The sequence below is a fragment of the Panulirus ornatus genome, chromosome 55 (assembly GCF_036320965.1).
Source record: "Panulirus ornatus isolate Po-2019 chromosome 55, ASM3632096v1, whole genome shotgun sequence".
Lineage (NCBI taxonomy): Eukaryota > Metazoa > Arthropoda > Malacostraca > Decapoda > Palinuridae > Panulirus > Panulirus ornatus.
In genome coordinates, this window is record NC_092278.1 from 21713041 (window position 1) to 21730987 (window position 17947).

Here is a 17947-nt window from a genome sequence, read left to right on the forward strand (position 1 = left end):
CGTCAGGAGGGGTAGTGTGGAGGGGTATCGTCAGGAGGGGTATCGAGCAGACCAAAACTCAGAGTGCAGCAATGCGCGTTGACGCGGTTGCCACACGCCGCCACTTGGCACCTGGACTTTTTAAGCTTTTTTCCAGGTGATTCAAGCTTACTCTGAGCTGTAAGCTTCCTCACACTGGGTAAGCTGACGCGACATGTCACGAGAGACATTGAGGCTCTTGGAAACGAGTCAGAGATGAGGAGAAACCTCGGAGAAATGCCGCACAAGTCCCGTATATTGTGATCGCTGGTCCTGGAAAGGGCGCTGGAAGTTGGGCTAGCCGTGGTCCAGAGCGGCTGGAGCCTCCAGTTCCTTCCAGCCGAGTCCACGGAGTGCATCACGTCCCGACCGACCGACCGGACCGGACCGACCGCCCACAGCCCAGCCCCCTCCCCCTTCTCGGCCCGCTGGAACCCGTCCCGCGTTCCAGGCCAGCCACACACACACACACACACACACACAAGAGCCCCGAGACCTGGAACAGCACCACCACCCACCATCTCCATCACCTCCACCTCCACCACCTCCCTAAGAAGACAGACAGCTTCCTCATCTCGCCCCTCGTGTGGACCAGGACATCACCGGCTCTCTCTCTCTCCCTCACCACACACCACCACTCCATGGGGGTCGACCTCGTCGTCGGCTCACGCCACCCTCACCCTCTGACCTAATTCGCAATTGGATTCATTCGGTACAAAAACAAAACCAAAAAAAAAAAGAATCAACCAAAAAAGTTTGCTCAAGATTTTTTTTTTTTTTTCTCTAAGGGGGAGGTCGTCTTCGTGGGTCGTCCTGCCTCTTGTGTGTATGTATGTCTCCCCTGAGGTAGATTAATGGTCGTCCCAGGGGCCTCTCACACAGGGGGCCAGAATGTGGTGATGATATCTCGGTGGTGATGTGGTCCTCGAAGCCGTGAACCAACCGGAACGAAAGGGGCGGTGTGGTGGTTCAACCTCTCCTAACAAGCAGCAGTTTACAGTGAGATAAGAAGAAAGGGAAATTAAAAAAAGGAATTTTTTGGAGGAATTCAGTGTGGTCCGTTTGGAGGGGGACGATGCTCGGTGGCAGGCGGTTCCATCGGCTCTTGGAGGGGTAGAAGGGACTCGCAACAAGGCAGAGGGTAGTTGACAGTTAACAAGCGAGTGAAACAAACCCCTCCCTCCTCCACTCGCGCTCCTCTTCTCTCCTCCTCTCTTCTCCTCCTCCTCCTCTTCCTCCTCCTCCTCTTCGTACAAACGTCCTCCAAGACCTTCCAAGATGGGAAAAAAGAACTCCAAACTCAAACAAGAGACCATCCAGAAGTTGACGGAGGAAACGTACTGTGAGTACCCAGCCACATCCCGTTTTCTTTGTAACTTTTAGCGAAACCCTTTTTCATCAGAAGACTTACGTATTAGCTTTTTTATATATATATTTTAAGAAAATTGGTATTACAAAAGTTTGTTATCAAATTATAGATTTTACAATAATCGCCAAATTGTTATTATTTTGGCACAATTACTCTCAGTGTGTGTTACACTTGCTAACATCTTTGTGACGGAAATGAAATCATTTATCCCCCTTCTTAGCATCTTATAAAGTTCCGTACTTTTTCATCACATTTCGCAGTTCACAACAAAGTGTTACAAAGTCATTTTACAAAGCGGTGTTTACTGCCACATTTACAAAGATTTACGCTTCCCTGTAAACGCGTCTTTCTTTCGGTTTCGAAGACTTCTGTAAATAACCAAACGTTAGAGATACATTTACAAAGGCATCATGTTCGTAAATGAAAGTTATATATATATATAATCCCTGGGGATAGGGGATTAAGAATACTTCCCACGTATTCCCTGCGTGTCGTAGAAGGCGACTAAAAGGGGAGGGAGCGGGGGGCTGGAAATCCTCCCCTCTCGTTTTTTTTTTTAATTTTCCAAAAGAAGGAACAGAGGGGGCCAGGTGAGGATATTCCAAAAAAGGCCCAGTCCTCTGTTCTTAACGCTACCTCGCCAACGCGGGAAATGGCAAATAGTTTAAAAGAAAGAAATATATATATATATATATATATATATATATATATATATATATATATATATATATATATTACAAAAAAGGCCCAGTCCTCTGTTCTTAACGCTACCTCGCTAACGCGGCAAATGGCGAATAGTTTAAAAGAAAAAGAAAAATATATATATATATATATATATATATATATATATATATATATATATATATATGACACTATTGTACCATTTTTTCGTATAATCCAATTAAAAAGTTATTGATTAGGTGTGTAATGAGATATGCTACCCTCGTAATGACCTGTCACTGCTGGTGTTAATTATGATGAACATGTCATTATGATAGCGATGAACGGCTGTGCCGTACTGGGGGTAACCCCGATAGTGCCGGGTTATAAGGCTATAGGTTATAGCTATAGCGTTTAGATTATCTATACAGTCTGATTGCGTAGGGTGAGGGGGTTATGGGAAGGTCTGTACATACTCCCAGAAACTGTGGGGGTGGGGGGGTTGTTTCTGTTATGTGTTATATGCCTTTTAAAAAAAAAGTCATGTAATCTATATACATATATTTTGTTATTATCTTTATACTTTTTTCCGCATTTTCTATACCCCCTTCTCATTTTCTTGTGTGAAAATGAAGTGAGTCGTATTTCTCATAAGACTCCAAGTCTCTTATCATGTATGGTAAAGGGTCGCGATAGATAGCGTGAGTGACGGGATTTTGATACATCTATTGACGAATAGATGGATAGATCGATGATCGGGCAGTTAGAGGGATAGAGATGTATTGAGGGGAGCCAGATAGACTATAGATAGGTCTACTGCGAGATTTAAAGTAGTAAGTATATAAATTATTAGATTGTACTCCAAGTGTTATACCACACACACACTGTGTATACCGTATATTGTGGACCGTATGCTCTATACTGAATACCGTATGCTGTATACCGTATATTGTATACCGTATACTGTATACCGTATATTGTATACCGTATACTGTATACCGTATATTGTATACCGTATGCTGTATACCGTATATTGTATACCGTATGCTGTATACCGTATAGTGTAGTCACTTTACATGCCACAGATGCTTGGAATGATACGTCACACAACGCTTGAGGGTAAACAATTGCTCCAGGATTATACCAGATAACACAAAACTATCAGTAATTAGATAACATATCGTTGATGTTAGGGATGGATAGATAGAGCCGTCTGTATGTATATATATTTACGCATGAGTAGACTGATGTGAACAGAGGTACGAGGAACGAGTCGTGTGGTTGAACGTGTCGCCAAGTGTTGATGTGTTTGATGGCGAGATTCTATGTCTGGGGACTGAATGACAGCAGACCCTCCCACGCACGTGTGTGTGGGTGTGTGTGTGTGGCTATGTCAGGCAGAAAGATAAGACAGTTCACCGGAGTGACACTCGACAGCCACTGAAGTGCTGACTCACTTATTGCAGGCCCCCCGCCACGAAGCCTTCCAATACCCAGGCGGCGGTCATACCGCTTACGAGAGAGAGAGAGAGAGAGAGAGAGAGAGAGAGAGAGAGAGAGAGAGAGAGAGAGAGAGAGAGAGAGAGAGAGAGAGCCTGACAGCTCACTATTCACCACAGTCGATGTATTGATTCGTGCGTAATGACATATATATATATATATATATATTGTAGCTCAGAGGTAGCGCTTCATCACCCATATATCAGTATGAAGGTGTAGTGAATGTGAGGAATTTATATACATTATTATATCCGGGACCCGCTCACCATCTTACGTTGGATATCGTCGTGTGTGCTGTGAGACAAGAGGAGGACAGAGCTAGTGTGAGGTGGAAAACATCGCCCTTCTGTAACAAGTAACGCTGGACTTTGAAAAAAAAGTCTTATAAACGCTCGCTCACACAACCACTTAGGTGAAAAGTTTTAATGTAAATGTAATTAGACGAAGACGTTTAGAATTTAGAAATCTAAATATAAAATCATGCATTATATATATATATATATATATATATATATATATATATATATATATATATATATATATATATATATATATATAGGATAGATAGATAGATAGATATATGACACAGAAAGTAGATATTGGATTGTGGTGACAAGTTATTATGGTGTTTATGGAGCAGACAAGAATTCTGTCCGTGTATGTAAATTACTTCCAATATTCCATGTTTATAAATGACAGTGAAAATGCACACAAAAGAATTTATATATATTTCAATTCAGTGAATACATCATAAATAAAGGACGTGTATAATTGAAGCTTCAATTGGTATTAGTGAGGTAAATTAGACGTAATCATAAAAGTACTCTTTCCATCCAAGAGAAAACGGATGAAAAATTTTTGTTGCCCCCGAGACGCTGTTGACGTAGACGTCTACATGGTATAAACTCCTCACCCCTCACCCTCCTCACCCAAGAAAGAAAATCCCTCCGCGCTGAAGGAAAGATACAATGAATACCCATCCTTACTCAAGGAAAGAATGAAAAGAAAAAAGTAATTTCCCACAGAAGGGAAATACCCATAAAGTTTGTTTCAAAATTTCATTGGTCTTGGGCTGTGTGTGGGTGGGTGAGTGTTGTGGGGGAGTGGAGGGAGGTTGGTGCCGCATAGAAAACGGCGGCGTCTACAATAGAAATTCCAGGCCTTTGTTGAGAGGTACAAAATAAATGCTACAAGAATTTTAATCACATTATCTCGAGGGGAAACTAAATCTAATGCCAAGAAAATAAACATTTTTTAAGTGTGATTTATTGCGTTTTTCTCTGACAGGGGTGACTTATCAAGTGCGCCCGTAAATCGTACTTAGAAATACTTTATTAACTTACGATTGATTACGACGCAACGTATTGGGTCGTGTCCCAGGAAAAGTGTAAGTAGGTGGTAAAAAAAAGGACGGTAATCTAGAAGTGGAAGATGTAGTGTGGCATTTACTTGCAATTAGTGTGGTATGTTTTTAAGACACGGTTTTAAGTAGGCGATGCAACTTTAATAGTGTGTGTTTATGTAAATATTTACTTTTATATAGATCTTGCACCTTTTTATAAGTAAAGGTGATAATGTGTTATACTTTATAAGTATCTCTCCTGGGAAAGGAAACTTGATGTGTGTGATTTATCAAAATATTTTCTAAGTAGGGCGACACTTTTTTAAGTAGGAAATCATGATGAGAGTGAATGCTCCATAAGTAGATATTGAAGAGCTTTTTCGAATCATTTACTTTAGCTGCACCTTCCCTAAGTAAGTATGAAGGTGATATGATGATGAAAATATGACTGTTAGAAGGCGATATGATACATATGTGACAGAAGGGATATATATATATATATATATATATATATATATATATATATATATATATATATATATATATATATATATATATATGATTGTTAGAAGGTGATATAATGATACATATGTGACTTTTAGAAGGGATATACTGATACATATATGACTGTTAGAAGGGATATACTGATATATGTGACTGTTAGGTGATATAGTGATATATATGTGACTGTTAGAAGGTGATGTAATGGTACATATGTGACATATTAAATCCCGTTTATGGTAAATTATTGGACGGTCTCTTAAGCAATACTTTTATAAGTAGGTAAATGCTAGAGGGGGGGAAAGCGGTTCATAAGTACACGACACTTATGTGTATCAACGATGAAATATCTAAATATAACATAGCTGTATGTAACTCTCTCTCTCTCTCTCTCTCTCTCTCTCTCTCTCTCTCTCTCTCTCTCTCTCTCTCTCTCTCTCTCGGGAAAGCCCAAATCCAGCCCGATGTGAGTCATGCATTCCACATGACCACGTCTGTGGCAGCAGCCTGGACGACACACTTCCACGATCACACTCGCGATATAACGAGACGTGACGGGCATAGAAAACGTCGTGTGTGTGTCTCCCAGGAGGATTGAGGATGGGGTGGGGTGTGTGTGTGTGTGTGTGTGTGTGTGTGTGTGTGTGTGTGTGTCATCATGCATCGAGGAACCTCTAGCGTCTAAATATATCTTAATTACCAAACATAGCTTTGAAAGTGCAATTAAGGATCGGTGAATTATTCCGGCACGAAGCATTTTTATTTCTTTTTTTGTCTTTGATTAGAATGTGTGTGTGTGTCGGGGGGGTGGGGGGGGGGGGGGTGGAGGGGTACTATGGTGATGACACAACGAAGAAGTTGTTAATGAAACAAATGAATGATACAGACTGACGTTGATCGTCTTGTGGGTTCTTCTAATTGCGGGAAAGGGGAAGTGGGGGGGGGGGGGGGTTCAGGTCTTTTATCATAGTCTGTTATCTCTGCCTTGTGTGGGTTATCTTGTTATCTCTGCCTTGTGTGGGTTATCTTGTTATCTCTGCCTTGTGTGGGTTATCTTGTTATCTCTGCCTTGTGTGGGTTATCTTGTTATCTTTGCCTTGTGTGGGTTATCTTGTTATCTTTGCCTTGTGTGGGTTATCTTGTTATCTCTGCCTTGTGTGGGTTATCTTGTTATCTTTGCCTTGTGTGGGTTATCTTGTTGGAGGTTTGCGATCTTCTGGTGATATGAGGTGGGTGACGCCAGGTGACTGTGGGGTTGGTCATTCGTGTCTGCGTTGTAGCGTTATCTCGTGTTATCTCGTCGTGGCCAGTTGCAAGTTGTATCAGGGCCGTTATCTTATCTTATCATTTGTAGCAGAAAGCGAAGCAGTAAATCCCCCGTCGCTAACGACATTGTGGATTACTGCTGAGAACATCAATAGAACGACTGTTGGTTATGGATTTTGTAATCCCCCACACACCAGTCACTCTGGCTGTAGTCATCCCTCATCCCTACAACAGCCAGGGGAGAGAGCATCGTGTTGCTGGGAGTCGAACCGTGTCACTCATAAAACATTTCAGCCACGCTCACCTGAACGCCAGTCTCCGAATTCGGGAGAACCACTTTACATTCTAGTCTATAAAGTAAACATCCTGGCTTGGGATGGGTGGAGTCCCACATCCCTTCTACTAACATTTTGTCCCTCCCAATGATGGGTCAACCTCCCTTTAGCCTGGTGTACGTGGTAATTGGGACAGCAAGCTGGACCACAACTGGTCAGATCGTCAGCCCTACATACGTACCCTCACGAGCAGACACTGGGCCGATCGGATCTGCACTGGTGTATCTTTCGCATCCTTAACCAGAAGCATCTCAGGTATAGCCCTTATGCAGTCACGGCCTTCCCTCCTCTCCGTCGACCTGCTAACACCTACGTAGTCGACTCTACTGCGTGTGTAAAGCCACTCTTTTCGACGGCCACAGGTATGAATGCTTCCTCGTATGCAGTCCTCCCTCGCTGTGTCTTCCCCGTGAGTTTCTGTCATCTATTTTTCCTCGTGGAAGGTCGTCCTTGTACGCTCCCAGCTTCAGTTAGACGAGGCGTCTGTTCTGGTCGGCATTATATTACCCGGAGTTGTAAGATCGCGCGCCCCTGACCTGCTGTAGCCCCGGTCTCTGCCCTCCTTGATTCCCCAGATTATTCCATCGACGTAGGGGCATCGCGGAGAATGAAGACGCCTCTCTAACCATGCCAAGTGTCGTCCCGTCGCTCCCACGTCATCTGTCTCCAAAGTTACTGAAACTCTTCCCCCCAAACTCTCGCTTCCAAAAACGCTTAAAATCTCGTTCCCTTTCTTTACGATCATCAGTATGGCTTTGGCAGGGCTAGGTCTACTGGAGACGACCTTCTGTCCTGTTGTCATTCACCTCTGGTCCTCCTCCCTCAGGGGCACTGGTGCAACGTCTGTCCCGACGCTAGGCATCTCCATAGCATTTGCATGTGTGTGTAGCGCAAGTCTTCACACTTCCTTTCTCTTGCTCTTTGCTCTCTCTCTCTCTCTCTCTCTCTCTCTCTCTCTCTCTCTCTCTCTCTCTCTCTCTCTCTCTCTCTCTCTCGTGTCCGACCATCTACTTACCAAACAGTGGCACTCAGTCCAGCCGCGACGTAGAAGGGATCGGCCATAACCACGACGTCTTCTGCTCTGTCCTGGACGCCTCACAGAAGAAACAGTGGACAGCCTCCTTCCCCAAAAACCTGAGGTTGGAACACGTACACTTGCAGGACTTGATTTATTTCTGGTGAACAACTGTATTCCACTGCTTTACCTCCACCTCTTGTCCCAGCCAGAGTGGAATGGGAAACCCTCCCCCTCCCACTATCTCTCCTGCTTTCACCTGTGTTCAGGCCGTATCTTACGTATGATGACAACCTCACCCACGTTATCTCTGCCCGTCCTCACAACTCTTCCATTCATCTGGTATGACCACAGCGAGGCTGTGGTTACTGTACCCGTGTTCCGTATCACCCACGACACCTCCACAAGTGGAATGTAATCCGTAAAGTAGTGGAGCGCGCCACCTCCACAAGTGGAATGTAATCCGTGAAGTAGTGTAGCGCGCCACCTCCACAAGTGGAATGTAATTCACGCCACATCGGTGGCGACCGACCGTTCGTTCATCCCTGGCCACAATTCGTGTGTCCGCTCCCCCCCCCCTCCCCTCCCCCCGCCACTTGCGACCAGAAATAGAAGATCCAGTTTTGCTCTGTGTTAACTGTACGTGTGGGGTCGCCAGAGATAGAAGCAGCGGCTGACCCAGCCTCAGAAAACACACACACACACACACACACACACACACACACACACACACACACATCAAAAGGTCATCTTTTTTTTTTTAGGTGTTTTGGTTTTTTGTTTTGTTTTCGTATTCACGGTATTTTGCTGTATTTTGTAGCGTGCTGGTGTGGGTTGCGTAGGGGCAGTTAAACAAATGCCCTCATCTGTGTTTCTTGTTAAGCACGAACGACGGTACGACCCTTTGAGCACGACGGTACGACCCTCTGAGCACGACAGTACGACCCTTTGAGCACGACGGTACGACCCTCTGGGCACGACGGTACGACCCTCTGAGCACGACGGTACGACCCTCTGAGCACGACGGTACGACCCTTTGAGTACGACGGCACGACCCTTAAACGTGGGAGGTGGAATGGGGGGGGGGGGGGTGCGCCCGCCCGCCCGGCCCGTTGACTATGAAAGCGTGACCTTTGACCTGATCCTTAAAGGTCAGGGATAAACCATCACAGTCATTATGGGAGGTGGAGCCACCTCTCACATTCTCTCACACATGTTTTTTGTTGCCTCACACAACACTCTCTCTCTCTCTCTCTCTCTCTCTCTCTCTCTCTCTCTCTCTCTCTCTCTCTCTCTCTCTCTCTCTCTCTCTCTCTCTCTCTCTCGTTGGTAGAGCCAGAGAGTTAATTAGAAGATCGACCCATTGAGGAAAAAATTCACCTTGGGTAATTAATGACTCCAGTAAGGCATAGAAATGTATCTAAAAGGTAATTAAGATGGGTGTTTGGCGCCTCGCAAACTGGTAATAAAAGTTTAAAGACATTTCAAAGTATTAAAAAGTATGTAGTAATGGTATGTGCAACCTCGTTAGATTGTAAAAGTTTCTCTATTTTTTTTTATGAAGAAAAAAGTATAGGAGAGAAAACTATAATCGCATTAGGCAATTACTAGAACAAAAAAGGTATCAGTACTTTTAGAAGTAACAGAAAATATCAGATACAAAATTATCATATCCAGTAATTCACAAACTAACAAAATAAAGTTTCAAGACTTTACTGATTAAGGAAAAGTATCACAATTGCAGTGATTGGTTTGTACTTTATAAAGTAGTTAGTAAAGTATTAGATTTACCCCAGAAGCAAGATAAATATATGTGAAGATTGAAGTATGTAATCATATATTATATGGATATACGACCCTGCAATAGTCTATACATATATAGACAGATACCCACAGCAGATAGTTAACTAGAGCTGATAGATAGACAGATAGAATTGCTTATTTATCATACTGGTAATGAAAATTGTGGTGTGATGACCATTGGCTATTTAGTGGAACTGGGCCATTTGTAAGTGATAATCCTGAATCATTTAGTGGATCGAAGCCATTTACAAGTGAAGGCCATAAGCGGTTTAGTGTAATTGGGTTGTTTACAAGCTATAGCCGTCAGCCATTTAGTTTAGGTGGGTTGTTTACAAGGGATGGCCATTGCTCATTTACTGTGTATGGTTCATTTTCAAGTAGTATTCATTAGTAACTGACTGGAAAAATAATGTAATCTTAGCAAACAGTAAATAGGCACTAGATTATTAACCCAGCCTCCAGATGTAGACAAGTCATATGTTGAAAACTGGCAGTAGAAATAGGATCTGGAGAGAAGACCAATTACACCATGAACTGTGAAATAGAGTGACCAATTACACCATGAATTGTGAAATAGAGTGACCAATTACACCATGAATTGTGAAATAGAGTGACCAATTACACCATGAATTGTGAAATAGAGTGACCAATTACACCATGAATTGTGAAATAGTGACCAATTACACCATGAATTGTGAAATAGAGTGACCAATTACACCATGAATTGTGAAATAGAGTCAATTGCAAGAAAAGTTTTTTTTTTTTTACTTTACATCAGATATGTAAACACGGGGGGAAGGCTCTGTTTTGTTTACACCTGTGCGAGTTACTCTAAGGGGCCTTTTACCAACACAGAGCCAGACAAACACACGGCACTAAGTGCAAACTTCAGCTGAATTCCTGAACAACATTTTGTTGTGTTTGAGGGAAAGTAGCTGGCGGGAGTAGGTAGATGTGAGGTAGAAAGGTAGACGACGATGGTCCGTCTTCGCCATTATCAGTCCAACTGGGTTTTGGAAACAGAATTGTGCGTCAGACAGCGGTGCTCCCGGCAGCGCGGACGCCACCCAGACGGGCATATGACTTTCTGATTCCCAGCTCTGACCTTCTAAGCTGATGATCAATAACTTTCCTCCCCCTTCAGGACTAGGGGGAGGCGGGTGGGGGTTAGATAAGTCGATAATCCCATTGGATTACGTCATTCAGAACGTCATACACAACAAACGGAAAGGACTGCCAGACACAAGAGCTGTACGACACTTTGGGCTCAGTGTAAATAGTGGCTTGGCGGTAGAGCCATACGCATTTCGACATTGATTCTTAACCATTAATCAGAGAACAGTTGTCCTTACCCACGAGTACCTACGACGGGGGTTTTGCCAAATAAAGGGCTGGGCGAGCGCGTAGTGCTTACCGCAGGGAAAGTCTAGGGTTGTGAAGAGCGAATGTTGTGAGTTAGGTGTCGTCAGGTGTTGTGTGTGAGACGGAGAGGTTGTATGTTTGTGGGCAATACCAGCAGCCCCTACGTGTGTGGCTGAGGAATGGAACATAAAGATAGGAGAGTTGCTTTGGATTAGGGAGTGGAACTTGACAGGCACGGAAGCGCTGGTTGGCTACGCCTCAGAGTGCCAGTACCTCAAGATTGTCAATGATTCGATTGTAAGGCATTGAGCGGGTAACGCTAAAGCCAGGAGTGGAGTTGGAGATTTAGATGATTTCACAATCATGATTATATCGCCTTCTGTGACATGGTTGTACAGGAGATATGAAAATCTTCACATAAAAAAAGTGATGTATAATCCATTAAAAGCTTTGATTACTCTTGCATTAGACATCAATTTTGATATATGCTAGTTTATATTATTAAGACTCGTAGGTTTAAAATCTATTGTGATGTATGTTAGTTTATGTTATTAAGAGTCGTAGGTTTGAAATCTATTTTGATTTATGCTAGTTTATATTATTAAGAGTCGTAGTTTAAAATCTATTTTGATAAGTGTTAGTTTATATTGTTAAGAGTCGTAGGTTTGAAATCAATTTTGATGATATGTTGTGCATGATTATTAACACCTCAAGTTGTAAGATTTTTCTCTCTCACAGTTTACGTTGATCGAGTCTTCTTTTTCAAAGGTTCTCAAATAATGAACACTGTATTGATCCCCTTCATGGAGCCAGTCAGACTCCCACACATTCGTGAAATATTGATGTTATATTGATCTGAAATGGGGTCACTCAGAACAGGCGATTATCGAGAGTTGAGACGTAAATCTGTCTCTCGTCTGTCTGTGTTAAAAGGTGTTTTGTGTCCCTGTGTTTTCCTCGTGTATTCTGAAGTGTTGCTTGGTGTGATGTTGTGTTGCGCCCCGTAACATGTCGTGTGGGTGGGTGTGACGGGGGTCGTGTGATGGGCAGTGTTGTGAGGGACTGTCGTGAGAGAGAGAGAGAGAGAGAGAGAGAGAGAGAGAGAGAGAGAGAGAGAGAGAGAGAGAGAGAGAGAGAGAGCCAACACCTCGTAGGTACAGTGGGTCGGCGCAGGTCAGTGGAATATACAAATATATACATACATAAAATTTCCCAGTGATGGTGTGTGGGCGGGTTCGTCCAGAGCTCACACATATTCAAAGCGCTGTATTCCTGTGTTCAAAGGGTTGAGTGTGTGTGTGTGTGTGTGTTCTCGAAGGGTCATTAACAGATCATGAAAGGGTTGAACTGCCCCCTTCACAAAGGGTTGAACGCTCCTCAAAGGGTTGGATTCCCTTCTTGGTAAAGGGGTTAGCTGTCCTCTTCAGATGAGTCTCTCAATCGTATGAAAAACATGAAATATATTTTTTAAGGAATTCATGTTAATCTTAAGCACAGGAAATATACATACGAAGGCTGAAAATACGTATTAGATGTTAAGGAAACAAATTCATCTTTCGTCGTCGCACAAACGCGTCCAGGATGAGACTGAATTGACCCTAAGCGTTGCCTGAGCCTCTAGGAGCGAGTTACTAAGGATCGAGAGGGGGATTTGCGTCCCAAAGGACTGAGAGCAGATTGTCTGGGAAACTTGAATATGGTGTATGCTATATTGAGGGATCCTATGCAGGCAGCCGCCCCTCTTGTGTGTGTATATATATATATATATATATATATATATATATATATATATATATATATATATATATATATATATATATATATATATTTATATATAAAGTGTACGAGTTCAGACGATTTAGTCTATTGAAACTTCACAATACACCGTATGCTTCACGCAGGAAGCCCGCCTCATCAGGGGTGAGCAATTCCTGCAAGTTTCACCTGGGCAACACAAGCACACACGGGCCCAGACACCCCGTCCTGCCGCCTGGCTGGTGTCAGGAACAAATAAACAATGGCCTCGTGTGCACACACACACTCCCGCCCTCTGCTCGTCATGCATAATGTGCTGAGACAACAGATCGCATCCACACACACACACACACACACACACACACACACACACACACACACACACACACACACACACGCACACACTCATTGTTCCTCCGCCTGTCTCGTCCGCTTCCTATGCCTTGGTTCAGCTTGTTGACAGCACGTCGCCCCCCATATACCATATATCCAGCTATATATATTATATATATATGAAAATATATATGACTGAGTTTGGTAAAGTGTGTGGAAGAAGAAAGTTAAGAGTAAATGTGAATAAGAGCAAGGTTATTAGGTACAGTAGGGTTGAGGGTCAAGTCAATTGGGAGGTGAGTTTGAATGGAGAAAAACTGGAGGAAGTGAAGTGTTTTAGATATCTGCGAGTGGATCTGTCAGCGGATGGAACCATGGAAGCGGAAGTGGATCATAGGGTGGGGGAGGGGGCGAAAATTTTGGGAGCCTTGAAAAATGTGTGGAAGTCGAGAACAGTATCTCGGAAAGCAAAAATGGGTATGTTTGAAGGAATAGTGGTTCCAACAATGTTGTATGGTTGCGAGGCGTGGGCTATGGATAGAGTTGTGCGCAGGAGGATGGATGTGCTGGAAATGAGATGTTTGAGGACAATGTGTGGTGTGAGGTGGTTTGATCGAGTAAGTAACGTAAGGGTAAGAGAGATGTGTGGAAATAAAAAGAGCGTGGTTGAGAGAGCAGAAGAGGGTGTTTTGAAATGGTTTGGTCACATGGAGAGAATGAGTGAGGAAAGATTGACCAAGAGGATATATGTGTCGGAGGTGGAGGGAACGAGGAGAAGAGGGAGACCAAATTGGAGGTGGAAAGATGGAGTGAAAAAGATTTTGTGTGATCGGGGCCTGAACATGCAGGAGGGTGTAAGGAGGGCAAGGAATAGAGTGAATTGGAGCGATGTGGTATACAGGGGTTGACGTGCTGTCAGTGGAGTGAATCAAGGCATGTGAAGCGTCTGGGGTAAACCATGGAAAGCTGTGTAGGTATGTATATTTGCGTGTGTGGACGTGTGTATGTACATGTGTATGGGGGGGGGGTTGGGCCATTTCTTTCGTCTGTTTCCTTGCGCTACCTCGCAAACGCGGGAGACAGCGACAAAGTATAAAAAAAAAAAAAAAAAAAAAAAAAAATATATATATATATATATATATATATATATATATATATATATATATATATATATATATATATTATCCCTGGGATAGGGGAGAAAGAATACTTCCCACGTATTCCCTGCGTGTCGTAGAAGGCGACTAAAAGGGAAGGGAGCGGGGGGCTGGAAATCCTCCCCTCTCGTTTTTTTTTTTTTTTTTTTTTTTTTTTTTTTTTTTTCCAAAAGAAGGAACAGAGAAGAGGGCCAGGTGAGGATATTCCCTTAAAGGCCCAGTCCTCTGTTCTTAACGCTACCTCGCTATCGCGGGAAATAGCGAATAGTATGAAAAAAAAAAAAAAAAAAAGAAATATATATATATATATATATATATATATATATATATATATATATATATATATATAGAGAGAGAGAGAGAGAGAGAGAGAGAGAGAGAGAGAGATGTTTAATTTGAATGGGGTTGCCACAGACTTAAATTTTCAAAGTCTGGCCAAATAGTCAACCACCTTCATGGTCTAGGATTGAATATTCTACGCCGTGTCTATTTTTAAGGCAACTTTCAATTTCCCTTCTCCCCGCTGAATGAATAAAATGAACAGATGAATAAATGAATAAAGAAGAGAATTAGACTCGACTCCCATTTTCTCTCGTGTAGTGTATACCATTCTTAAAAATACATTACTACTTTACAGTTTACAAGGAAGTGTTGTATAGAGAATATATATATATATATATATATATATATATATATATATATATATATATATATATATATATATATATATATATATATATAAACTTTAATATGTAGCTACTATTTCGATCAGTCTGTTACCTTCTATGACCACCAAGTTATCTATGGCATGTCTATTACTCTATCGCACCTGTTAGATCTGTCTATGGCAACCTGCCAATCTATCCTATATATAGACCTCTCCATGGCAACCCTGTCTCTATAGCTTTTGGCGCAGCCAATCCATGGCAAGTGTGTCATCACTTTTCACATGGTAAGTGGGTCACACTGAGCGGCGTCTGGGGCAATTGTTCCTTTCATGGCAATACATGGCAGCTGGGCAATACATGGCCACTGTATTCTGTCAGCTAAAGCTGACGTAAGAGATTATCAGCTGAAGACATCGATACAGCGACTGAAACCCGATAGCGAGAATGAACGCAGTAGTTTCAAAATTACACCAAATACCTGGGTTTCAGAATTACACTAGATACTGGGTTTCAAAATTACACACCAGATACCGGGTTTCAGAATTACACCAGATACCGGGTTTCAGAATTACACCAGATACCGGGTTTCAGAATTACACCAGATACTGGGTTTCAAAATTACACACCAGATACCGGGTTTCAAAATTACACACCAGATACCGGGTTTCAAAGCTGATGCATCTGGTTAGTAAGGTTTCGGAAACTAACGTAGAAATAAGTTCTCTTAAAGTTAGCCATTTCCAAAGGTTTCAACGTCCAAGTTCAGAATGGTCTAAATCTAATTTGTCTCAGGTTTTTTGAAGCGTGTGTTGTGCATCAAAAGTAAAGCGTTTCATTAGTAAGTAAAAGTTTTGATAGTGACATCAGTAAAGTATTGTAAACAGGTGGTAATTAAAGATCAAAGATCCAGTAATTAAAGATCAAAGATCCAATAACTCAAGATCAAAGATCCACTCAACAGAACTTTTCAGTCAAAGATCACCTTCTCGATAAATGACAGTCATTTGAAATTTTTTAGAAGGAAAGATATCAATTATCATTTATTATAGATAGCTGATTTATTCCTTCCATGTTTTATACGTAGAACTTACTGCCCAAACTCTCTGTTCTTCTCTAGAAGGAACAGAATGAATAATTGGATGAATGAAGTAGATAAAGCTAGTGAATAAGGGAGAATGAAATGAAGGAAACGAATGGTTGAATAACAGCAGAGGATACAGGTGTGATATGACAACATGATGAATGATCATATTCGCAGGAAAGTGAGGGGAGAAAATGAATGAATATGACTGAATTAGAGGATGAAGATGAGTGAATGGTGTGTCAAATCCGGGAGTACAGAATGAGTCGAGAGAAACTACAGAAATACAAAGGTAGATGTATAAAAAAAAAAAGTAGAAAGATAGCTTGATAGATTGATAGATGCTGTCAACATATAAGAAAGTGGACGAGAGATGGATAGATGAATTGACAGTAGATCAGATATCTAAATAAAGTCGATATTTACGCAGATAGACACGGTCTGTCTGTGTTTACATACCATTGTTGACACCCTCACACCTGTCAGCTGTGGAATATTTACACTCTGTGTCCTACCCTGGTCTCTCCTGCATAGCACCGTGGCTGCACACAGGTGCTATACCCTCCCCTCCCCCTCCGTAGAGCTGGACAATGTATAGCAGAGCCTACGTTGGTCCTTCCCGCGGAGCTGAGGTGGGTGTGTGGGGGGGAGGCGGGCAGGCATAGCGCTCTGCAAACGCTATACCTTCCTCCAAGTATTGATCAGCTCTGTCTTACCTTCGGGAGGAGGAGAGGCTGTGTGGCAGGCGTCTGCTGCTATACACACACACACACACACGTCGTGAGGCCACAGACGAAGAGCCACGGCATAGCCAGGGAAGGGGGAGAGAGGGGATGGGTTTCTGTGTGTCTGTGCCGTGGTATAGCAAGGGCGGGGCCCTGTGTTTTCGGCTCAGCAGACGACTGTGTCTCGGGCTGAGGGGGGCCTCAGCTGGGCGGGGGACCCCTGGAAGCAGACGACGGGAAACCTTCAAAAACACCCACTCGAACTCAGCCTCCATCTCTCTCTCACTCTCTCTCCCTCCTCCTCCCCCCCTAACTCACGCCCCTCACCAGTGACTCTCTCTAACACTAACCCCCCATTTTCCCCGAGGCTATGCACCCGTCTCGGGGGTCTCTGTGCCTCACGCTATGTAACACTTGGCCCTGCAGAGCTACAGAGAGAGAGAGAGAGTGAGAATGGCTTCTGTGTCCCTATTTTCCGTAGCCAGAGGGAGCGAGGCACGAAGTGTCCGGGTACAGGAGGAGAATACATAAGGATGGTCGAGTGGAAGAGAACTGTAGAGTACAGGAAAGCACTCAGGCACACCAGTGAACGATGTATTGCGGGTACAGGAAATTCCCGGACCACAGACCAGCGAGGAAGACCATTTCAGGAAGTGCGTGTGGGATTACAGTAGTACAGTGTGATGGAAGAGTGGAGGAACACAACTGAGTACAGAAAGGAAGTCGAGTACAGCAGTGAGTGCCGGAAACCCAGTGAATACAGGAAGGTGAGCAGCCACAGCAGTGAATACAGGAAGGTGAGCGAGTACAGACAAGTCTCCCAGCACGCCAGGGAATACAGGAGAGTGACGGAGTACAGGAAAGTGAGTGAGTACAGCGAATACAGGAGACTCGTCAGCCGGTGCAGGGGCAAGAGCCTGTACAAAATATTCACCGTGGAAAAGAGCGAGCGGATTGAAAAGAATGAAGAAATGCACGAATACCATTGAAAAAAAGAATGTATAATACAGTGTGGTGTGAGGGAATGTCTTCGCTCAAGTCTCCTTATGAAAGTACA

General features: G+C 43.1%; 1 protein-coding gene across 2 annotated transcripts in view; it reads left to right on the plus strand.

Annotated features, from left to right (window-relative positions):
* The first annotated feature begins 342 nt into the window (after positions 1–342).
* LOC139765533 (frequenin-1) overlaps positions 343–17947 on the plus strand; it is a 163851-nt gene continuing 146246 nt past the window's right edge. For both annotated transcript variants that reach the window (XM_071693056.1, XM_071693055.1), the window contains exon 1: positions 343–1360. In XM_071693056.1, the coding sequence (XP_071549157.1) occupies positions 1297–1360 (64 nt within the window). In that variant the 5' untranslated portion in view covers positions 343–1296. The remainder of the gene's footprint in view (positions 1361–17947) is intronic.